Source organism: Numenius arquata, chromosome 6, assembly GCF_964106895.1.
Source record: "Numenius arquata chromosome 6, bNumArq3.hap1.1, whole genome shotgun sequence".
NCBI lineage: Eukaryota > Metazoa > Chordata > Aves > Charadriiformes > Scolopacidae > Numenius > Numenius arquata.
The window spans coordinates 24901627-24924998 of NC_133581.1; the positions used below are offsets into that span (position 1 = coordinate 24901627).

Sequence of the window (23372 nt, forward strand, 5' to 3'; positions counted from 1 at the left end):
TCTTTGTGTCCTCAACCACGCAGAAGTCATCTTCCCCAGTGCGTCTGCTATAGCCACTTCACTCGTGTTGGGTGCCGTGAGCTGATGCAGAAGGTAGCCTTCACCCACAAAACAGCTCTCCTTCGAAGACAAGGATGCCAGATGGAAGAGACAGGAGCTGATGTGCAGGCTTCACTTTCAGTCACGTTGATTTAGATCTAGTACTACCTGTTCTTACAACAGAAATACACAGCCATATTTTCAAAACAGGCACAGTGAGAACAGTGAGACAATATTTACAAATACAGCATTGTAGCTACCACTGATATTTTCTGCAATTAAGATACCTGAAATATCCACGCTCACATACACACAGATGTATGATGAACAAATCTTTGTGACATAAATATCACTGTAGTGAAAAAAAGGATCACATTTCAGTAGATCTATTCTAATGCATGAAAAATAAAAGCTGCTTCCCAAACTTTAGCCATGAGAAACTTAGGTCTGTAGTTCAATCTCAAAAAATAAATACAGCAAGAACCAAGAGCTCTTTCACCTTCAAGATTCTGAAAGAACTTCCCTTCTGTTCAAACTGAACCAATCTGAAGACCAAGAGAGCCATCACAGAATATAGAATTGCCTGGGTTGGAAGGGACCTTTAAGATCATCGAGTCCAACCGTCTACATAACTCTGATAAAAACCATCACTTACCCATGTCTCTAAGCACTATGTCAACCCGTCTTTTAAATACTTTCAGGGATGGTGCCTCAACCACTTCCCTGGGTAGCCCATTCCAAGATAATATTCCAGATAATCCTGAACTGATCATCTGAACTGATTTAAATTGTTGCTCCTACCATCACTAATTATTTGAAATCAGGCCGATGATACTAGAATCTCCAGCAGGTACATGGTACCTTTGAACGCTTCATGTGTTGTCTTATGTTAGTTGGAAAATCTCTAGCTCAGAACAACAACCAACTGGAAGGCTAGCTGCCATTTCATCCACTCCCATCCCCATAATAATCCTCTGGGCCTTCAGAGATGATTAAAAAAAAAAAAAAGAAAAAAGAAAAAAAAAAAAAAAAAAGAAAAAATTTACAAGTTTACAGTAACCCTGCCATTCTTTCCCACAGCATGCAAAAAAAGACCAAAAAACCACACTATTACCAAAAAATCTACTCTTATTTTCTGCTTCTATGAACAAAGAATGACAAGGTACTAGAGACCACATTATGTTCACTAGAGAATAATAAGACTCGAAACTACATTTGTTATCAAATAGCTATAGAAACATGAAGTTATGATGAGCTAAGATTGCCACTCCTGGAGGGTACTTACAATGTTTTTTGTTAGCTCCTAGTAATCGTGAAATAGAATATTAAAATAAGAAGTCAATTAAACAATGAATACTATGCCAAAAAATGCAAACAAAATCTTGCCAAATCAACAAAGCAATTTGTTCACAGACCTAACCCACGACAGCTTATCTTGACATTAAGTTCTGTTTACTCGGATAAGAACGTAAACCAGCAATCACAGCCCTGCAACTTTAAAGAGGGGGGAGGAAAATGGTTAAGTGTCCCAATTCACTTGTAATAGCAATTCTTTACATTACCAGGACTCTTCTTATATATACTACTGACAGTAACCATGCTCACAAGTATAGCAGCTGACTTTGAACACGCTGACCTTGAGCAAGCAAATGACCTTAGCAGCATGTACTTCTGGCTTATTTCATTGCAACAGCGAAACAGCCTCACCATCTATAGTAGTCTAGAGTCTCTGGCCACCACCCCTGACTATTTTAAGATATCCCAATACACTTCAGTGATGCACAGTTCAAAGTGATAGAATAACATCTGCTAGCATGTTGAAGTGCAAGTTGTTTACAGAGGCATTTTTAGCTTGTTCTCGTACTGTGCTTCCCTAACTGACAGAAAACTCGATTTATTAACAGAGCTTTGCTTCTCATTTAAACATCTAAAACCCAAAATTTAAAAACAAAAAACACTTTGAGCAAGAATTTCAGGCATTGTGAAAGGAGAAAACCCAAGACATCCCACTCTAGATAAAGCTTATTTAGAAACTTCAAGTATGTGACAGCAACGGGTGGACTTGAAAAAGCAGTCGCTTCCCGAGATGTCAATTTTGCATGACTTCTTCCCTTGGTCATCCCTATAAAGAAAATCTGTATTCAAACAGGCATTTATTTTTATACAAGTTTTTAACTGATATTTAAAACATATGTAAGCTGTACGTTGACCTGATGTTAGGAAAAGATAATCAACAAGTTACTCGGATGCAATGTATGTGATAGTCACTGAGTCATAATCATCCATCACGCCAACAATCCTAACCTACAAAAAGAAAACACTCAATTTAAGAAAAACACTCTAGGGAGGTACTGTCAGCCTATGTTCTCCAGAGTGACCTGCCTGGAGTGACCAGGACTACATCTAATCAAGTTACAAAGGCCAGTGAGAAAACAAGCCTCTCCAAGAATTTATGGCCGTAAGAATTTTTTTCTCATTTTGAAGGAATGTGCGCCAGAAAGTGGGAGAACAACAGATCAAATAAATTTCATAAATATGAGGGGGACAAAACCAACATAAGCTGTTGGTGGTTTATTCTGAAACTAAGTATAAAGCTGAAAAAGTTGTACTAGGACAGCTTTTTATTACAACAGCCTCAGAGCACACACACAGCCCTCACTACAGCCCAGCCCATGGGCCGTAATTAAGCCACAGAACTCAACTACTTTATTGTTTTTCCAAAACTCTTTAAAGCAGAGGAGTTTGCACTGGATCAAATCACTCCTCAAAGCTGCAGCAGAACTAACTGGGCGAGTGAAAGCACTGTCAGGATCACAGGACACAATGATTATCACTCTTCCTCCATCCTCTCTGATCCTTCATGGGAGAGGAGGGTAAGAGGAGAAGAGGGGGAAAAGCTTGCTCTCATCCAACAGGAATACATCCAACAGCGATTTTTCCATCTCTCTGAGCTCTGCTGCAACACTGGTGACATTTGGCATTTTGTCTGGAACAAGTCTGTTGATTAGCAGCTATCCTTAGTTGGAAGGCTGGAGGGAGGATATCACTGTCCGATTCAGGAATGAGTTGACTCCACTGAGTGCATCTACTCACATCGTTTGCTTTTCCTTATGGGCACATTGCTGAATTACTAGGATCGTATTTTACTGCTGTCACCAGCAGAGCAGAAAAACATTTCCAAGCCATGAGTGTCCTTTAATAACCAGACACCTTCCATTCTGCCAGCATCACTCAAGTTGTCCATCAGCCTACCATTCAGCTGGTGCCCTATTTTATACGGAGATCAATTATATTGCTTCCCATTCATTTCATCTTCCCAATGAATTTGGCTGTGCTACACAACAGTTCACCTGTGGACTGTTGGATGCCAAGAGAAGCGTCCTTCCATCAGGAACCTAAGTGCTTGTTCTCAAAACAGACTTTCAGTAAAATTTCCAGCTGTACTCTAACAGCAGTATGATCTGACACAGTATGACGGAGCAGATGTTTTATTTGGAGACAGGAGGTGAAAGATAGGATATGTAACTGTTGTGGCAGTCACACAGGCAGCTGGAGCAGCGACTATTCAACTCCCTTTGGAGGATGAGCATAAGGAGCACGCAATGAAGTAACACACACTCACTCCTACGCCTGTAATGGCTACTGTTAAATCCATGATATTAGAAGGATTTTACGAATGATGACTTTTTTGGGGTTTACTGAAGTCTTATTTTTAAAATCCTGTCTTTTAGGAAGACAATCCCAAATTAAATCAACATGAAGGTGATTCCCCTTGAAAAACAATTAAGCAATAACTCCTCCAAACCAACAGCAAGCCCTAAAACTCATGAAGCTCTGCACACACAAAAACTGATATAGCTCTCCCTTAGTGATCTGCGCTAGATGTGCAATGCCAACACGGTGATGTGTTTTATGAGTTCAGATGGTGTTACAGCCAAGCAACAAGTGGGAGAAGAAAAAGTATCAGAGAAGAAGCTTCATCATTACCAAACCCTGCCACAAAGATGTTACCATTAGATGGAACTGTGCGTCCTCTTAATAAAAATTTACCCACTCCGAACAATGGCTGAATGGTACAACAAGCACCGCTGTCATGTGGGTATTAGCTAACGAGTAAAACAGAACTCCTTAACCACTGCTGTTGCACACAGCTAATTCAAAGAGGGGAAATTATACACAGGTTTCAACAAAAGTTTCTCTGGAAAAAAACTCCTGGAGGAAGTACCAGAAGAAAGAAGAGGTCTGCCACGAAACCAGACCTAAAGAGTTATCTCTGAACTCAAAAAGCTGAGAAGGCCACTGCTTCTCACGGCAACCAAAAGGAAAGTAACTCGGCTCCCTGAAGCTGAAGGGCAGGACTACCTTGACCATTTCAGACCACTTGACTCTTCTTGGAGGTTACAGTTCCTTGAAGCCTGCCATTTCGAAGCCCTTCTCACACGTGCTTTCCTAAACATATTTAACCTTAGGAGACAAGCAAAGCAAAGGGAAACGTCTTCAAGGGAAACACTATTCCCTGGGAAAACTTTCTCCCTCACCAGATGAGTGCAAGACATCAGCCTTAGAAATAAATGTGTTGATTCCCCTCCTCCGTAGACTGTGCCATGTGACAAGGAGAAAAGAAGCTCTCCATTTCGGATGCAACACTTGCCTTTTCGTGATTTGGGGCACAGCTGACCAAAAGACAGCGACATACTTATCATACCATTTCCATATATGACAAAAGCTTCATCACCTACGCTGGATGTAAGTGTTTTTTTCCTTTTCAAAATGTATACACTGCATAGTTATTTACCTACTTAGATCACTCATAAAAGGTCAACAGGCTTAACGCGTGAGGCCAGCAGCAGAGAAAAGGCTTCAAATACCAGATCTCTCTAGCCCACAGCTATTAAAATCCAGACCAGCATAAAACCAGCATGTAAGCACAGACACTGTATTTTAGGGAACGAGTATTCAGAATAACATTTCATCTTTAAAACAAACAAAAAATAATAATCTATGACTTAAGACAGTGTACTGTGGTTAGCATTTATTCATATCATGCTCTAAGGTCTAGCAATACATAATAACTAGGAGTTTCCAAAAGGTAACAAACTGTGAAAAAGTACTTTTATACTTGTGTTAGCCATTTTCTTACTTTCTCTGTTTGACAAAGCCGAACCAGAAAGAGAAAACATAAAAACACTATCACACCATCCAGTTTGTCTCCATTTTTCTGCTTGTCTACACACTTTTAAATTAATTTTACTTTTTGACAATACAAAAAGCACTGTAATGCTGCCAATAATCATCATTATGTCACCTCTTTTTCTGCTGTAGACCAAGGCAAGTAAGGTAAGTCAGCTCATTATCCATTCACCTGGCTGTATTATGTTCCCTGCCTTAAGTCCTAATCCTCTTATGACTTACTTTTCCAATTCATTACTCACTTCCTCTTACAGATGTAAGATACCAATACTACTATTCAAAATAAACACCATAACATTAGACTTTGTGACGTTCCCCATTCTCGTGATAATTAGCTGATGACAGTGCCATGAACAGGAAAAAAAAAAGTAGTGAAAAGATCTAAAAGAAGAAAAACAAACTACACACAAACAACAAAACCCCGTTCTCTTTATTCACTTTTGCAAATCTTCTTTATGGGTTTCTCTTGAGCATTCAGTGTACACCTCTACAGACACTGGTGGGCAGACGTTTTCCACAGAGAAAGGGCAAATCCTTTTCTTGAAAATGACCGTGGCTTAAGTTGCAAGTGCTGCCAGAAATAACTGCTCCTCTATTCTCCCCAGGCCACCTCCCTCCTCATTCTGGCAGACGTGGGGTGAGCAGAATGAGGGACGGGAATGGGGTGAGCATCACCCCCAGAGCAGGACAGCACCAGTACCGCGGGGTTGAGAAGCGGCATCCTGATGCTGTGGGGATGCAGCCCTGCTTCCTCTCAACATGTGCTATCATTTAAGGGTATTTGATTCCATGCTTTTCCAAAACCTCAGACCCTAAAATAATCATTTAAAAAACAAAATGCTTCCTCTTATTAACTTTCTTTAAATTCTTGGCTGAGCGCTTTTGCACATCAGAAAGGTCAGGCCAGGTTCACATCAACTGACATCTATATGGGTATTTCCTGGGTAAAAGCAGAGCGTTGTGCCTGTCACTTGGTGAAGCCATGTCTCATGCACTGTCATCTCTGACCATTCCCTGCTGGTAAGAATTAGAGGTAAAGATCATGATAATACACATACAGCTTAGTACAGAAACAAATTTCAAAGATTGTACACAAGAATACAGATGGGATCAAACCAATAGAAGAGGTGCTACAGCATTTTTTAAAATAAAAAATTTCCAGTATGACTCTAATTGGATTAATTCAGTCTGAAGCTTTAAATAGCAAGAAAACATTTGTTTAAATAGATTTTTAAATAACCTAAACAAACACATAGCACCAATGAGCTTAAGGGGACCAAAAAAAAAAAAAAAGAGATTTCAATGTCCCAACTGCTGTTCGATTTTCTTAAAGGCTTTGTTTCAACATGTCATAGTCAAACAAGTCAAACCTGCACTATCACTCCCACCCTTTCCTAATACAAAAAAAACCACTTAAGCACAGTTATATTTTATGAAGTAGCTCCTTATTTGATTGACAAGAAGCACAATATCTTTCAAAATAAATTCCATCTCAATATAATATATTCTCTGAGGGTCCTTCTCATTCCTCTTTAAGGCTTTCCTCTTCAGATTTCCCTGGCATCACCTACTTTGAGACCTTTTGGATCAAATCCCTATTTTCTGATATTATTTACACTAGTCAGGTGCTTCCAAAGCAATAAAAAGAACATTTGAGAAACTGCGTGCCAAGCTACACAAAGTTAATTTGAATCACTCAACTAGTAGAAATCCATGCACGATGAAAACCAGCATGCTAAAAACCTTTTCAGAAGTAAATCTTTTCAGAAATAAACTTTCTGCTGAAAATAATTTCGTCATTTGGTGGTTGGGTTATTTTTTTCAAAATTAAGTCAGTTTCAAAATTATCTCAACCAGCATTTAACTAAAATGTAACACCAAAACTATTCAAGTAGATAGACCCTAGCATTTTTTCTTTTTGCAAGTCTTTTTTACTTTCAAAAAATACTGACTTAAATGGTACTTTATAGAAGGATTATAAAAGCATACAAGATAAAAGAATTTGATCTTCTACTGAGCAGCCTGAGTATTTACAAAGCACTTAAATGCAGCTTAGTAACTAGAGAATTTTAGATGCACGTTATATGGGTCTATATGAGCATCATTCAATATCACTGAGCCAAGACAAGCATATACACTCACAAGTCTTATGCTTGGGATGGGAGAATACTTCTGAATGTACATCCACAAGAAACCCCACTTACTCACACTTCAGTGCATGTAATGCCATATAAGTACCCAAAATGCACTCAAGGTGCGAAGGAGTTGATCTTGCCAGCATACAGACCCGTTCAACCTAGTAAGCATGTCAAAATCCTATACAAAGTATAGATGCAAAGAAACATCAGGCCATGCAAAACAAAACTACAGCTAAAATTTCTAGCTAGGCAACTGAATAAGCACAACAACACTATGTCTAGTGAACCATCTGAAATAGAGAAAGCAATTTGAAACTAGTTAGCTGAGAAGACGTACTACAACAGGACCACCCAGCCTGGCTGTCTACAGGCTCTCCCTTTGTCAGTTCTTGGAGAGGCAGAAATGGCAATAGCTCAGAATAATCCGTAATTGCTTTAATAAATAAAAAGCCAAAATACATAAGAAAGCATTCTCAGACCATGCATCTTGAATATCTGCTGAATAACAGCTGATGTTAAGACATTTGCATTTGTCTAGACGCTCAGAAAATTCATGCTGCCATTTCAAGACTTGCACGCTTTCACCCTGATGGGCCTGAAAATACTGTCTTGAGTGGTGCACAGCTATTATACCAAAATGAACTCTCAAGTTAACTAATTTCTTATTTCCTCTTCTGCACATTTTGTATAATGTGCATCAATTCATATAGTTTCCGAATTTAATTTTCTGTTAACGAACTTCGTGTAGTTTTTAAACCTTTAGCTGCAGTTAATTAAGTAATGAGGAAATGCGGGTGAATTAGAATACTTTAAATGAGCAGTGTACATGAAATGTTCTTGTTTACAAGCCACAGTCAAATAATAGTTGGATTTTTCTGGCATGAATCCCAATCACTAATTTCATCAAGCCTAGAACTGCACTGCACAAGTTTTCACTTCCAACACGAATAGCTGTAAAATATTTAAAAGTTTTCTTCAAACTACTCATTGTCCTAGTTTACTAGCTTTTTACTGAATTTGCAGAGACAGGCAATACCCAGGACATACTATTGCCAATGATGCAAAGCAGAACTGAAAAAGGTCTTCAATTAAGACAAGTTCAGCTTATAATGAAAACAAAAGGACCTCAGATGCTAAATGTTGATTGTTTTTCCACATCACACAGGTTGACTAACTATACAAAGAAAGGATTAAAAAAACAAAATAAGAAATATACCTCCATTTTGAGGCCAATGTAGAATGCAGTCATGTACCAAAATCACTTTAAATGCCTGCCTGGTATCACCTTAAACATTTTAGTATCCTACCACTCACTAACTTCAGAAGTTCACTGAAGTCCACAACTGCTGAAGGCACTCAATCAGAAGTTTATAAGAACTAGGCAAAATATTTACAAGTGCTGGAGAAAAACAGAGGCGTTTACATAATCTTTGGCAACAGGATATAAAAATATGGCACTTCTAGTATACTGCCCAGCTGCTTAGAGAAAAAAAACCCATCATGTTAGGAAGGCAGGAAAGGCACCCTAGTCAAGCAAGAGGAAGCTAATGTTTTTTTCTATTTTCCTTTTAAAAAGTCTCATCAGAAGTCTCAAAGTAACAGTAAGTGATGACTTCAGAGTGTAACACAAAACATACCTCTAGAAAAAAAATAACAATATAAAAACATTCAAAGCAAGTACTCACATTTAAAATAGGAACCAACCACTTAATCTTAGTATAGCCTTCATTCTTAAATGGTCCTTATGTTTTCCAAATTATTCTTATTAGTTTTTTGGAAGAGTAATTATATAAGCCATTAACTTTAATAAGTGCTAAAACCTTGTTCCATTAAAAGTTAAAAACAAAGTAAAAGACACCTACCTGTAATACCGAGATTGTAAATAGGTTGAACAAATAGTCTTTGATACATGGCTGGCAGACCCAAAATCTATTACTTTAACCCGGTAAGGCTGCCGAACAGGATCCACCAACATAATGTTCTCTGGTTTGAGGTCAGCATGGATTAAACCCAGACTTTTTAGTTTTTTCAGTGCAGTGGCCACCTGTTGCAGAATAGGCCGTATTACTTTCAGTTGCAGAGGGCTGAATTTGTTTTGCTTCAGGAAGTCATATAAATTCTGTTCCAACATCTCAAAAACCAGGCAAGTGTGGTTGTGATGCTGAAAGCATTCGTAGGCTCTCACAAAGTTAAATTCATCAGCATTTTCAGTACTTAGTCTCGCTAATATGCTCACTTCTATTTGTCCTTGGCGTGCATATGAAGGATGATTCTTCAAGATTTTGATTGCCACAATCTCATTTGTCCCCCTTTTCCAGCACTTCACTACTTGTCCAAAGGTCCCTCGCCCAAGGAAATCAAGAACCTCGTAAGTGTTTTTCACAGAGCACAATACCTCATGCTGTACCAACTGGTAATCTCCATCTCCGCTTGTACCACTTTGTTTAGAAGTTGCAGCCGTTGTCACAACCGTCACTGGGTTTCCTACGTTGGTTTGCAACATTGCAGGCAGGATGGACAGTTCATCAACAATCTGCATCGTGCTGTTTTGATTATCCAGCTCTTCACTCTTACGCTTCAATCCACATCTCTGGGGTCCTTCCAGGATATCTGATCGGCTTCCTTGTGTCCCAGTCCGAGGTGCCTCTAACTGAGCTTGCTGCGCCCGCGCTGCCAACGCTTTTGTAGCACCTGCAATATTTTTTAAAGCAACTGCATTTGACTGCAACAAAAAGTTCTGTCCTCGAGGTCTGTCAAATGGATTTTTAGTCTGAAAGTACGTACTAACCCTGTGGGGAGAAATGCCAAAGTTTTTACCATTCACATAGATTTGCGGGTAGGTTCTTTCGTGGTACACGCAACTGCTTGGTTCTAGTTTGAGTTTCTTCACACTACAAAAGGCACTTGACTGGGTTTGATAAACATATGGTGGATAGACCAAGACTTGTGAGGCCATACCTATGGAGGGAGAGAAAAAGAAAAAGCGAGTGAGAATCTTGCATTCGCATATCCAAGCTTTGCAGCAGCTTCCTCTCCTAAAAAAATCAGGACATAAGTATATTTTCCAAACGAGCTAGCCTAAAGTTATTTTGTATTTAGCTTCTTATGGCCAACAGCAAGGTCCTCATGCCTTACCAGTGCGCACACTTCAGCACACAAGGACTCGGGCAGCAGCAGGTTACAGCAGCAAGTGCTTTTGCTGGTTGCTCAGGGCAGGACCGAGTCTGCAGCAGGCCACTACTCGTAATTTTTCAAGTGGGAGAACTACCTCGGTGCTATTAAAAACTTAGCTTTCATCTAAAGACCGCCCCCAGCATTTCTACATACAAAAGTACTGTAGGGTTCAGTAATGTAAGGTAAATAACCAATTCAACTATTTATCAATGATGATTTAAAATAAATTAAAAGCTCTTAATTGTGAGCCAGCGCTACCTGTTACACAAGGTACCCGACCTACTCATCGTAAGCACCATTGGGCTTCTGAGAGCAGACAGACAAATGACACGACTGTCACTGCTCCAACTATTTCACCATGATCAAAGTGAAAGCCATCGGGCGGTGTGATGGGGCCCCAGATACCTTAGGGGCATGTGTATGTTCACATAAACAATTGCAGCTTTTTGGGTAAATTAAGATATTCAGTAATCTAATCCACTCACGAAAGGCAAGTGCTTTCTCTAAGTTACGTACCATCCCATTGGAGAAGTTTGCGTACCCCCTTGTGTTAAAGGACATAAAGGCACAAATTTTTTCCCCCACCTTCAATTCAGACTTGGAAACTAAATATCAGCCTCATACTTTCAGAGATACCAGTTTCATGAGTTGGGCCACAGACAATGTGCACTCTAAGATAAGCTAAGCTAAGTAAATGTTGTACAGACCTACAAAATACATCCACAATGATCAGTGCTGTTTATCAGACAGCACTGATAAACGTAGGCAGAGAACTTACAAGGATAAATTTCTCACATAAAATTTATTTTCAAGTGAATGTGAAAGAAGAAAAATAATAAATTTTTCTAGATATATTTTCTATGTTTTGTAAATACTTTTCATATATTTTTTAATTATTTTTTTCTGCCAGCAACCTTGCTAAGAGAGAAATGAAAGTTAGAACAAAAGACTACAGCTAACTTTAACTTTTGAATTCCCAGTAAGGCTTAGATCAAAATTTCAGCTTGAATGACTCCACCTTCCTTGAGGTCATCACATTTTCAAAAGGCTGTACAGCCTCTCAGAAAGAACATTCACATGTTGAAAAATCAGTAACGAAGAACAGTTTTGCGCAAGAGGCGGCAGCTTGCCAGCCCAGGAAGCCCCCGAGCACAGCAGCTCCGTTCTGCACAGCCCATGTGACGGCGCAGAATTATTCTCACTGCCTCCCCAAATTTGTCCCTGACTCAGGACACTACCTCTATGGAGAGCAGGGCCACAAGATCGTCCAGGGTCACGCTCCACACCATACCTCCCTTTCACAGACACGAAGCGGAATGTGCCAGCAGAGTGTCAGAGGGAGGAGGACAATGGCAGAGGTACCTGGCTCACACACAGGACGAGGAGTCCCAATTCCACTTTAAAGTACATAGACGTCACCTCCTTTGGATGCTGTAACTTCCAGCTGTCGTCTCTGCACTGACCCTGCTGTGTTCCCTTCCAGACCTGTCAAACACCAGCCTCAGAATCATAGAACAGTTTGGGTTGGAAGGGACCTTTAAAGGTCACACAGTCCAATCCCCCTGCAATAAGCAGGGACATCTTCAACTAGATCAGGTTGCTCAGAGCCCTGTCCAACCTGACCTTGAATGTTTCCACAGATGGGGCACCTACCCACCTCCCTGGGTAAACTGTTCCAGTGTTTCACCATCCTCGTTGTAAAAAATTTCTTCCTTATACCTAGTCTGAATCCACCCTCTTTTAGATTGAAACCATTACCCTTTGTCCTATTGCAACAGGTCCTGCTAAAAAATTTGTCCCCATCTTTCTTATAAGCCCCCTTCAAGTATTGAAAGGCTGCAATAAGGTCTCCCCAGAGCCTTCCCTTCTCCAGGCTGAATAATCCCAACTCTCTCAGCCTGTCCTCGTAAGAGAGGTGTTCCAGCCCTCTGATGATTTTTGTGGCCCTCCTCTGGACCAGCTCCAACAGGTCCATGTCGTTCCTGGATGCAGTACTCTAGGTGGGGTCTCACCAGAGTGGAGTAGAGGGGCAGAATCACCTCCCTTGACCTGCAGGGCACACTTTGATGCATTTCAGGATGTGGCTGGCCTTCTGGTCTGCAAGTGCACTGCTGGCTCATGTCCAGCTTTTCAGCCACCAGTACCCCCAAGTCTTTCTCAGCAGGGCTGCTCTCAATCCCTTCATCCCCCAGTCTGTATTGATACCAGGGGTTGCCCCGATCCAGGTGCATGACCTTGCACTTGAGCTTGTTGAACCTCATGAGGTTCATGACTTTACATCTCAGGCTTCTCTGGATGGCATCCTGTCCCTCAGGCGTGTCATCCACACCACTCAGCTTCGTGTCATCTGCAAAACTTGCTGAGGGTGTACTTGATCGCACTGTGTCACTGATGAAGATATTAGCAGTACTGGTCCCGATATGGACCCCTGAGCGACACCACTTGTCACCAGTCTCCATCTGGACATTGAGCCCTTGACCACTCACTACCCTCTGGATGCAACCATCCAACCAATTCCTCATCTGCCAAACAGCCCATCCATCAAATCCATGTATCTCCAACTTTTATGTCAAGTAACACTAAACACTATGAAAAAGGCACTGAGTAGACCCCAGTGTAAATGACTACAAGGTTTCAGGGAAGTTACGGCTTACACCATTCCGATCAGCTCTCAGAGATGAATTCAAAACCAATAATACTTTAATTAAATCACTTTTTCATACCAAGCATATGAAGATTCTGGCAATAGGCATTTGAATTGCAGATGAGTCACATAAAACTTGAGCCAGACATTGCAATGACTCTGATCAAACGAAAACTAACCAAACGCACGCATAATTATTCTGAAGCTGTGATTTGATTTATGCAAATTAACATTTAAGCATCTTAGGAGCAATTAAAATAATCATACCATCACCTCAGTTTAGCATCCTATAATGGTTTTTGCCCCAGCAGTAGAAGAAAACTTCAAAGCCCTTTCGTTTCCAAAGCTGTTTGCCCAGAGCCAGATGATGTAGAAAGGTGGAGATTGTCGGCAGCCAGGCCCTCTCACCACCAAACGTTATGGGACTGACACTGGCTCCCTGCTCCATGCCAAGGATTTAAGACTAACTCTCAGACTCAAAACACAGCCAAAAATTCTCCAACTTCTCGAATCCGCTCCTAAATAGCATACTCCATTAGAATATGTCTGGAGCACAGCATAAACTTATTATTTACTATGGGACTTACCCTCTTTGCTATAATATTTAAATGAATCATTTAACCTGATCACATCCAAGCCTACTTGGAGCTTCCAGTCCCACCTGCACAGCTCAGGCCAAGCTGTTTGCCTCCTGGGCAGACCCAGGTCCGGCACAAGCAGCCAAAGCTGTGCTGCCCAACGGGAAGGAGCCTGGACACCTGATCCGTGGGCAAGAGGCTTGATAAGCTGCAGCAACCCCAGCGGGTCCATTCGCCCTGGATTTGCCGTAACCAAAGAGCAAACATCTTGCTTGGTTTAACCTCTGGAGAAGTTATTTGCCCATGTAAGCGTGTTACCAAAGCTGATGGCATGAAATCAAAACAATTACTTTGAAAAAAAAAAAAAAAATAATCGGTGATAAACCTACACTGCAATTAAGGAGGTTTTCTGAAGACAGCCCAGTAGGGTGAGAATAGGGGGAGGACAGTCTTCTACCATGACCAGAGGGTCACTCAAATCCTTGTCTGAGTCTGTTGAGACCACCGGCGTTCAAAAAACATGTAAGTTTTCTGTAGCTCAGGCTATTCAAACCAGTCCAGAAGGACTGGAAGCACATAGTCCCAGCTTTCTCTCTAACATCAATTTCAGCTGAATGAGAAAAACCTGGCTATCATCTTTTGGGGTTTGTGTGTTTCTTACAGGCTTAACTCCATGACCCTGAACTCTGACCACAGTAACAACTCTGTTCTCAGATAAGAAGTGTTTATTGAGTTATTATGAGAACATTTTTAGTAACTTCAAGAAAAAAAAAAAGTTCTAAATAAAACAGATGACATACCCTGGGAGAACAACCTTTGATGCAATCATGACAGACTGAACTAAAAAAGTCAAATTTTACTCCAGAAAAGTAAAAATGTGCTTAAAAGTTCTTGTACGGGCTTTTTATTTCTTAGCTTCCCCTATGCACTCCTCCTTTCCCCCAATATTTCATCTTTTTTTAAACATATACTTCAAGATGCAATCTCATTTGGAGAAGCTACAGTATCTTCATACAACCAATGAATAAGGTTTTCCTGTGACACAGGCACATTAAAATCCTGCAGCATCCTATACCTGAGACTGCTTAAAGACCTCTGCCATACACTCATACTCAGAAGACATTTCAGACAGAATCACACGCTTTACTATACATTAACATATACGCAACAAAATACACCAGAGCAGCATGTAAACATTCAATACAACCAGCTGCTGGAGGTCTTTGCCTTGAGAGGCTAAGTTTATTAGTAAGATTGATTTCCCCCCATCCAGGTGAAAACCCAGACCCATACCCAGACAGCAGAGCTGCACAACAAACCTTGAAAAGAAAGGGAAAATACCACAACAACCTCTACTATAACAGCACTGCCATGTGGGGGGGGGGGAGCTTTTTTATTGGTTTGGGCTGTTTTTTCTGGTTGGGGGGTGGTGGTGGTTTGTTTGGGGATTATTGTTTGTTTGTTTAGGGGGGTTGCTTTGGGTTGTTGGTGGGTTTTTTTTTGTTTGTTTTGTTTACTATTTTGGGGGATTCAGGTTACAATATAATCCTACGGATAGCTAGACTGGAAAGAGTGAAGAGTTACTGTGTTGGGCAGTTCTTGGGTTTGGGGGGTTTTTTTAGCAGGTCTTCTGGTAAAATAAAATAATACGCTGCACATTTTCAGCCACCATAGGCTGGATCTTTCTTTTCCCCACCTTGTCACAAATCACTTAACTGACCTTGTATATCTTTCTGGACATTTCTTATCAAGACTACTCCTGCTTCCTCATATAAACTGAAGCTTGTCAGACTATATCTACATTAACAAATCCAGCAGCACAGTAAGAAAGGGATGTGTAGAGCAAAGCAGCTGGTACTAAAGCAACGAAAAACCTCATTCTGTGTTCATTTCAGGGAGGTTACCTGAGCCTGAACACTCATGAGCTGCTGATGCACATCATCCAGTTAAATTTAATTTAAAATAAAAACCAAATGTGTGCACTAAAAGACCACTCTGGGGTACAAACCAAGGCAGAGTAAACAGAACCATCAGAAAATGGCCTGAAAAGCAGAATCCCCAGGTGATGTATCATGGGCAGCCTCTGGCTATTGAGTACCTTCAGGCTCAATTTCCAGTTTCAGTCTCAAGAGAAGTCTGTCCATTCCCCCAGATGCATTTTTAAAGCTCTCTTCTCCTTCCCTAAGAGCAAGATGACCATCTTAACTTCACCCCAGTGCAGTGACCACTCCCAGGCAGTGGCACACACAAGCTGAAGCTGGCTCCGGAGTTCTCCAGCTTGCTTTGCTCTGACACCAAGGATGCTGCATCCCATCTCACGTGCCAGGTGCTGCTAGTGAATACTACAGGGGACATGGAAAAGAAAGCCTTTTACTACCTCTAGATAGGGTCTCTTCGAAGGAAATGAGTCTTTTTGGCTCAAAGTTTGAAGCAGAGAGAACTGGGAAGTCTGCACTTAGCTAATTAAACATTAAATTATACAAAATGTGTGAATTTTGACCACAGTTAAGACTGTGAATTCTCTGCTTCTGAAGAAAGTATGAACAAAGTAATGACAGTAAACATTTTAAATAAGGAAATTCATTGTTTATTCATTTAAATAAATGAATAAATATGTTTTCACAAAGGAAGGACAATAAATAGCAGGTGCTTCACAGTTTCCCCCCACCCAGTCACGCTTTTCTCTGCAGAAGCTGCAGAGAGAACCACACAGCCCTTGCTCAGGGAAATGGAGCACCTCTGGTAACATCTTGTTAATGTTCACCTAACTGTAACAACGCTCTTTACCAGAATCTTTAAAATTACATCTCCAGCCTTCTCAAGCAGTTCTAGGCAAATTCATAAACATGACCAATCTGCCAGACTGTAAGCACAGGCTGTTCCAGGCCTGTCCACCATTAATAATTAACTATAAATGGACATTTCCTCATGGCCGGGTGAGGGGGCGGGTGGGGCGGCAGAATAACTAGTTAGTGAGACCACCCCGGAGGAGCTGAAGAGAAAACTGCCACACTACACCCTTAATTCGTCTGCAAAATAAACAGCCCCTTTTAACCGCCCCGAGAAGCGCAATCACTATGTTACTGCTGTTGTAAAATCCCCAACAGGCAAAGCCTGGCCCGTGGCAGCCATCTAATACTGTAGTTACAATTTAACTCAAGAAAACTTGTTTTCCAACTTCTTTGCAGCCTCCATCGGTGCGAACCAGCTCCGACACACTCGTCCCCTTCTCGCAGTGCAGCTGGGTGTCAAGGGAGACTTTATAAAAGCTCAGTAACTTCCAGCAAATGCACAATTTGAGCAGTTGCGCTTACAAAGTGTTTTATTTACATTATGCACCACTTTGAAAATACTAACCGTCATTTTCCCCAAGTAAAAAAAAAAATAAAGTGTTCTTTTTATATTAGGTGCTACCCAACTTTTCAAGTTATTTACCAAATACGAAGCTGAATTAGTTGCCCTCTCTTTCCCCCCAGAAGAAACCTTATTGCTGGCAGTAGCAGCACCTCTATGTTATTGTTTATTTTGGATATGTGGCCGAACAAGCTGTACTGACGTGAGCACTTCCATACCCATGAACTGCTCACCCTGAGGAATTCCCTTACTCCAGCTGTACGATTCATAACAAAGCACTGGCAGTTGAGGCTTCTTGCATTTTATAAAGGAAAACGCACCTACAGAAAGTACAAAGAGTTACGGAGATACAAGCCCAGGGAATCCCACCCCCGGCCACCTTGAAACCAGCTCTGCCAACAGATCTCTGACCTGTGGAAGGGAGGGAATGGAGCAAAGGAGAAAGCATTGAGGTGTTTCAAGTAAGATGTGCCATATGAATTGTCTCCTCGCACAACCATGGAGGCAATTCTGGACATGAACCCCAGACGCCACAGAGAACAGCGAGACACAGAGGCGGCTCTGATGCCAGCTCAAAGAAGCCAAGACCCAGTTCTAAGGGCAGCAACCAGAGACCCAGAAGTTCAATGACAAAAGCAATGATTACATTCTTTGACTAAAACAAGAATTTTGGCCCATGATACAGGCACAAAATTAAGCTGAGCCGATGGTAGCTTTTGCCTGACATGAAACCTCAGTCCTGCTCAGATCAGCGGCAAAAGCTGAGGCTGGAAGGCCAGAGGCTGGTTCCAGAGAGTCTTAGTGAGAAGTAAAAAACAAACGGATGCAATTTTGCAGTTGTATAATGCAGTTACTACCTACCTAAGAAAAATGTTACAATACAAGGTTGACTTTAAATTCGTGCAACATTTGAGTGCGTTTTTTTTAACTGGACACTACCAATGTTTCATTAATACTAGAAATCAAAAGTATAGGTTCATTTAAGCATGAAGTGAACTAGTCTCAATTGCACCATTGTCTCAATACTTGGAAAAAGAGCTAACACCATACACTGAATACAAACATATTTTACATAAAATATCAGAGTGAACTCCTACGACTCAACACTGTCATTTGTACCAGTAACAGCACTGAAGAATACAATCGCTATATTCATATTTTCCACAAATATCGAAAGCTAAATCTTGTGATGCCAATATGACTGCAATCATAGTTAAAAAGACAAATGGAACAACACTTCAGGCATTTATTTTTCTGCTGGGCAAGAAGCCGTTACGCAACTGAAAAGAAAGCACAAGCAGCACAGTATTGGCCACCAGCCCCAAAAGAGACCACGTTCTCTAAATCAGAATGTGCCACCATCAACACAAACAGCGCGTTTCAACCAGCCGGGGCTTCGCCAGCCTAATCTCTTCTTTTAAAAGGCTAATTCTTTTTGAACCTGGAAATAGCAGGCACACTGAAATAGAAGTCCCTAACAGGGGTGTTCAGGAGAGCCCACACTTTTGGGTTCTGCACAATAGTACAGTGCTGAAGGATGTATTCAAACTACTGCTACTGGCTGTCCTTTTCAATGCAGTAAGGATCAAGGTCTGGAGAGATAGGACATAAAGCCATGCTTTCTCTACTGCTGTAAGTATTTCCAAAAGATTTGCCGTCTTCCCTAAAGTAGAAACAAAATTTGGTAGAGGGGTTTAGCTCTAACTGCCTGTTGGTAAATCAAACAGTTCAAATGCCACTTTAAAAAAAAAAAAAATTATATATGACATTTTTCCTCATTTCCAGCCATTCTATTTTGATTTCATTGCCTAAATTTTGCATTCTTAGTCTGCTGGGCTTCTGTTAGAATTAGAAACAGACCAATCCAGCTAAGAAATTTATTTAGAAGTTTCACTTTAGAATACCTCTAGACAATACCAAAAGCAGCTCCTGTAAGAATATAAATCTAGCTGGCTGTTTTCCTTGTTGCTACTTCATATTCACAGAATGGCTGGTATGCCAGAACATCTGCATGCCCACGAAGGGGTCCTACTTACATGAAGTTGATTCTTCATCAAGTCCTCTAAATTACTAAAGGTGGAGTAGGTTCACTCAAAATTACCTTTCTCCCTATATTAAAAGGGATTTTCATCTGGACAGAGCACGCGTCGGTACAGCGATGCAAAATTACTCTTCTCCCCCACAGGACTTGCACATTAGGTTTGCAACAGCGCACACACAAATAACATCCAGCTCATCAAGTCTGACATGTGATGCAAAAATTTGCAAATCAGGGTCTACTGTACCAGGACAGCATGGTTCAGGAGGTGTATAAAACTGTTTCCTGCGCACTGAGAATTAGCCCGCAGTAAGTAACACTCGAGTTAAAACTTTCCCCAAATACCTGAAAAATCATAATCACTCTTCCAATAGGACAAACAAGAAATTAGTTATCAAGCAGTTGCTGAGTTGCCAGGACAGCACGCCTAGACCATATTAAATTCCTTCTGCAACAAAAATATTATAGTAAATAAAACCTTAGCTTTTTTGTTGTTGTTGTTTAAAAATCTCACTTAACTGTAAAAGAATTAAGACATCTGAACCCAACACACTTCTCTTGATTTATCTTTTTCTGTTACAGTGTTCAGGTCAGTCACTTCAGCTATATCCAGTAACAACTTTCAAACATATACTGACTGCAGTATATACACACAAACATATATACATACAGAGTAAGTATATGTTTGAAAGGGTTTTTATTTTTATATACACACACAGCGAATGAAAACTCTTCAAAGTCCTTATTTATTTGTTTTCAGAATACAGATTCTTTACTTAAAACCATGTTTTAAATATTTTGCTTTTATATAACAGGTGTTTTTCTTTCATTGTAAGCAACAACATCATAAAGATACCTTTATTTGCTTACTGAAAACAGCTGTATAAATTAGACACAGCGTATGTAGAACAATAAAGAAAGAACAGAAGGAGAATAGGTGTTTACCACTTCTTTCAGATTTCTAAAGACCTGAAGGAAGCAGAGTTTCCTATGGGTAAGAATCAGTGTATTAGAATTGCATATCCTCTCACAGAAGGCTCAGCCTTTTACCTTCTAACAAATCAATAACTGTAATAACCCACATTATAATGTTTCCCAAAGCCACTGGTGAAAGAAATTTCTCTCTCTCCCCTACACAGAGGAACTTATTGATTTAACTATACAGAAAGGTATGTAAAAAAAAAAGGCATGCAAAAAGAAAGGCAAGATTACATGCAGCATATGACCCCACCAGCTAGAGCATAATACTGGTAAATATGCGTCAGTTTTTCCTCTGTTGTGTTCCCTTCCATATTTAATAATCTTTCCATTTTTAGCATAAATAAACTTTTAACATTCACTCTTGTTTTAATCTTTAAAACAAAGTTTAGACTTCTTTTCTACCAAGTTTTAAGAACACATTTAGTCTCAAAAAGCACTTATTGCAAAGAGCTCTCAAAATATTTCTTGAGGAAAAACTCCCACAATGTGCTCTTGCAGGGCTCAGAGCTGACACAAAGGAAGATGTTAGACCATAGCATCACTTCAAAAATCATAAAAGGTATTAAAAAACCCCTTTAGAATCTCATGAAAGCAATCCATTACTATTAGGCTGAATACCAATCAATTTCTCGAATCACAAAATAAGTTGATATTAATAGATATGCAGAAAAGAGACAAAGAGCTTTTTTCTTCTTTTAGGAACAAAGCCTGTTTCTTCCAAAGGGCTTCCCAAGTAAGTTTCGAAACACCAAAATTCCCATATTAAACAGATTCAAGTGCTGAAAAACAAAGATCTTTTGAGGACCTCCTCTACCCCTATAAATAGTTTAAATCTTCAAAAATAAGCTGTGGAAAAAACTTCTCAACTAGACTGGACAGAGTTTAGACAAGCAAGCAATTCTAATCCTTAAAGAAAAAAAAAAAAACCAAAGAAAATACAGAAAAATTGAAAGGAAAAGGGTAAGCAACAGCAGATGACCAAAGTCTCTAGAAAAAACACAGGAAGGAAGAGGTTTACAAGGCAATGATGATGCACATTAACAGCTTTTCAGTCAAAAAGGCAGAAAGACATCTTTCAAGAAACAAAAAGCCTTCTGGAAATTGTGCAAGTTCCACCAATTGTTGTGTACCAACACAGGCAAAACCTGCGCCATACGGAAGAGGGAAAAAATGAGTACACTACTCAAACTAGTGGAATAAGGTAAAGGTTAACAATCTGTTTTTGTAAACACTGAGGAAGGACCAAAACAAAGTAGCAAACAACACAGATGGGGAAACAGAAGAGAATTGTGTTTCCATAAACATATATGAAAAAGTAAATTACTTTTGAAAAGTAAATTACTGCAGTTTCAGACACAACTGTGCATACAGATAATGAGTACCTGATGCTAGTGGTTACGCTTACACTTGCTTCAGTTGGTAACAGCAGCATTGGAGAAAGGTTTGGACGTCAGTTCACATCCAAAGGCCCTATGGAGCCAGACAGGAGGGAGTGGGTCACACTAACAAAAGCAGCAAACATCTTCGCAATGAATACGCTCCAGCCCCACACAAAGCACAGCTGCACCAGTTACCACAATCCCAGCTGAAGTTTCCTGCCCAGGGACCAGTTTTGCTATCTCATTTTATCACGCTTCAAGACAAGGTGAGCACAAGGTTCACCAAGCGCCAAGCAATACTCCTAAAATAACCCAAAGCAAGTTTTCTCAGGTACTGGACACCACTTCCCCAAGGCAAGGCAACAGCCAAGCTTCAGCTTTGTGATAAAAATCTTGTCTCACCCAGCAATTTAAGGTCTTGACAATCTCATACCTCGGAAGTTAAGAGTCCTGGTCACATAAAAGCAGCTGCAGGACGATACAGTGTAGTAACCTAAAGGAGCACAGCCTCCAGTGCAGAGAAAGGTAAGAAATGCTCCTGTTTGAAACTGCAGAGTGGTTACCGACAAGCGTGGGAAGTGGCTGTGAGCATCTCCCACCTGCAGTTACACCCTCTTTTAGTGAGGACGTTAATGGGACTCTGCGCAGGTACGAGGACCGGAGCTTTCTTGTCCTCACATTTTCCACCATTTATTCTGAGTGAGTAGTTTCCGCGGTGCCAAACATCTTTGACAAGTAATTTTTATACAAATATGAAGGGGCTTCCATTTGACAATAGCTGACATTTTACATGAAAATCATTAATCACATTTCTTTTGTAACATGCTTTAAAGAGCACTAAAATAGTTTTCTAGAATTTTTGTTTTAGCAAGACTGGAGAGAGTCATGAATTTAAGATTACTGATTTTAAAAATAGGAGGTTTTGATGGGAGTGTCACCCATAACATGTAATAATAATTCTCTGTACATAAGAATCCAATTACTTTTTTAATACTGAGATAGTTGCTTTGATCATACTAAAAATATATGAAAATATTTCTTATATCTGTTTTGTCTTTGGATATTTCACTAGGTCTTATTTTATTGCTGTGTTTTAGAACTTGAACTTAACATTTTTCCAGGCTTCATCCCATTATACCCAAATACTGTAGGGCTCAATAAAGCTAGAGCAAAGGCCATACTTCCAAAAAGGAATATTTTTCTATTTTTTTCCTGAAAACACGAGGTAAAAAAAGACTGTATAAAAAGTTCACATAATGCTGTGACTATTAAATATGTAAAGGTAGTAACATATGGAGAAATTCTGAAACTAAACTGATTCTAAGTCACTGAATAAGAAAAAAAAAAAAAAAAAAACCACACAAACCAGAACTAAACTACTTGAACTGACTTGCTTCAAAAACACTCCAGTTATTTGGCTCTTCTTCCACTTTCAATAAAATTGCTAAACTAGAGATTAACCCCATTTCATCAGAAAGTTACCCACTGTCAAAACTGAAGTGGAATATGAAGACACTATATAAAAAAGTGACACAAAGTGAAAAAATACTACAAAACTGTACAAAGATTATCCCCAAATTGCATCTAAAAAACAAGACTCATGCCAATTCTTGCCATCTTTCCCAACATTCACTATATTGAAATAAAACAACTGAAGAATTAAGGGGGAAAAAGGCAGGGGCAGGGATAAAGGACCTACCCTGTAGGAAATGCTACACTATCAAATAAAGTCACAGATTAAAACCCACTTTCACAATTACCTATTGTTCCCTTGCTCATCTGTCACTCAAAAGTTACGTGCCTCTGAAGAGAAACAGAGCTTCAAATTCTCTAGAAACCTGTAAAAGAGACAGAGGC

The 23372-nt window shown here is 40.1% G+C and overlaps 1 protein-coding gene across 1 annotated transcript in view; it reads right to left on the minus strand.

The window, feature by feature from the left end:
* Positions 1-23372, minus strand: part of HIPK3 (homeodomain interacting protein kinase 3) — a 76280-nt gene that overhangs the window by 48872 nt on the left and 4036 nt on the right. Inside the window, exon 2 of the mRNA XM_074150049.1 lies at positions 9230-10325. Coding sequence (XP_074006150.1) covers positions 9230-10323 — 1094 coding nt within the window. The 5' untranslated portion in view covers positions 10324-10325. The remainder of the gene's footprint in view (positions 1-9229; positions 10326-23372) is intronic.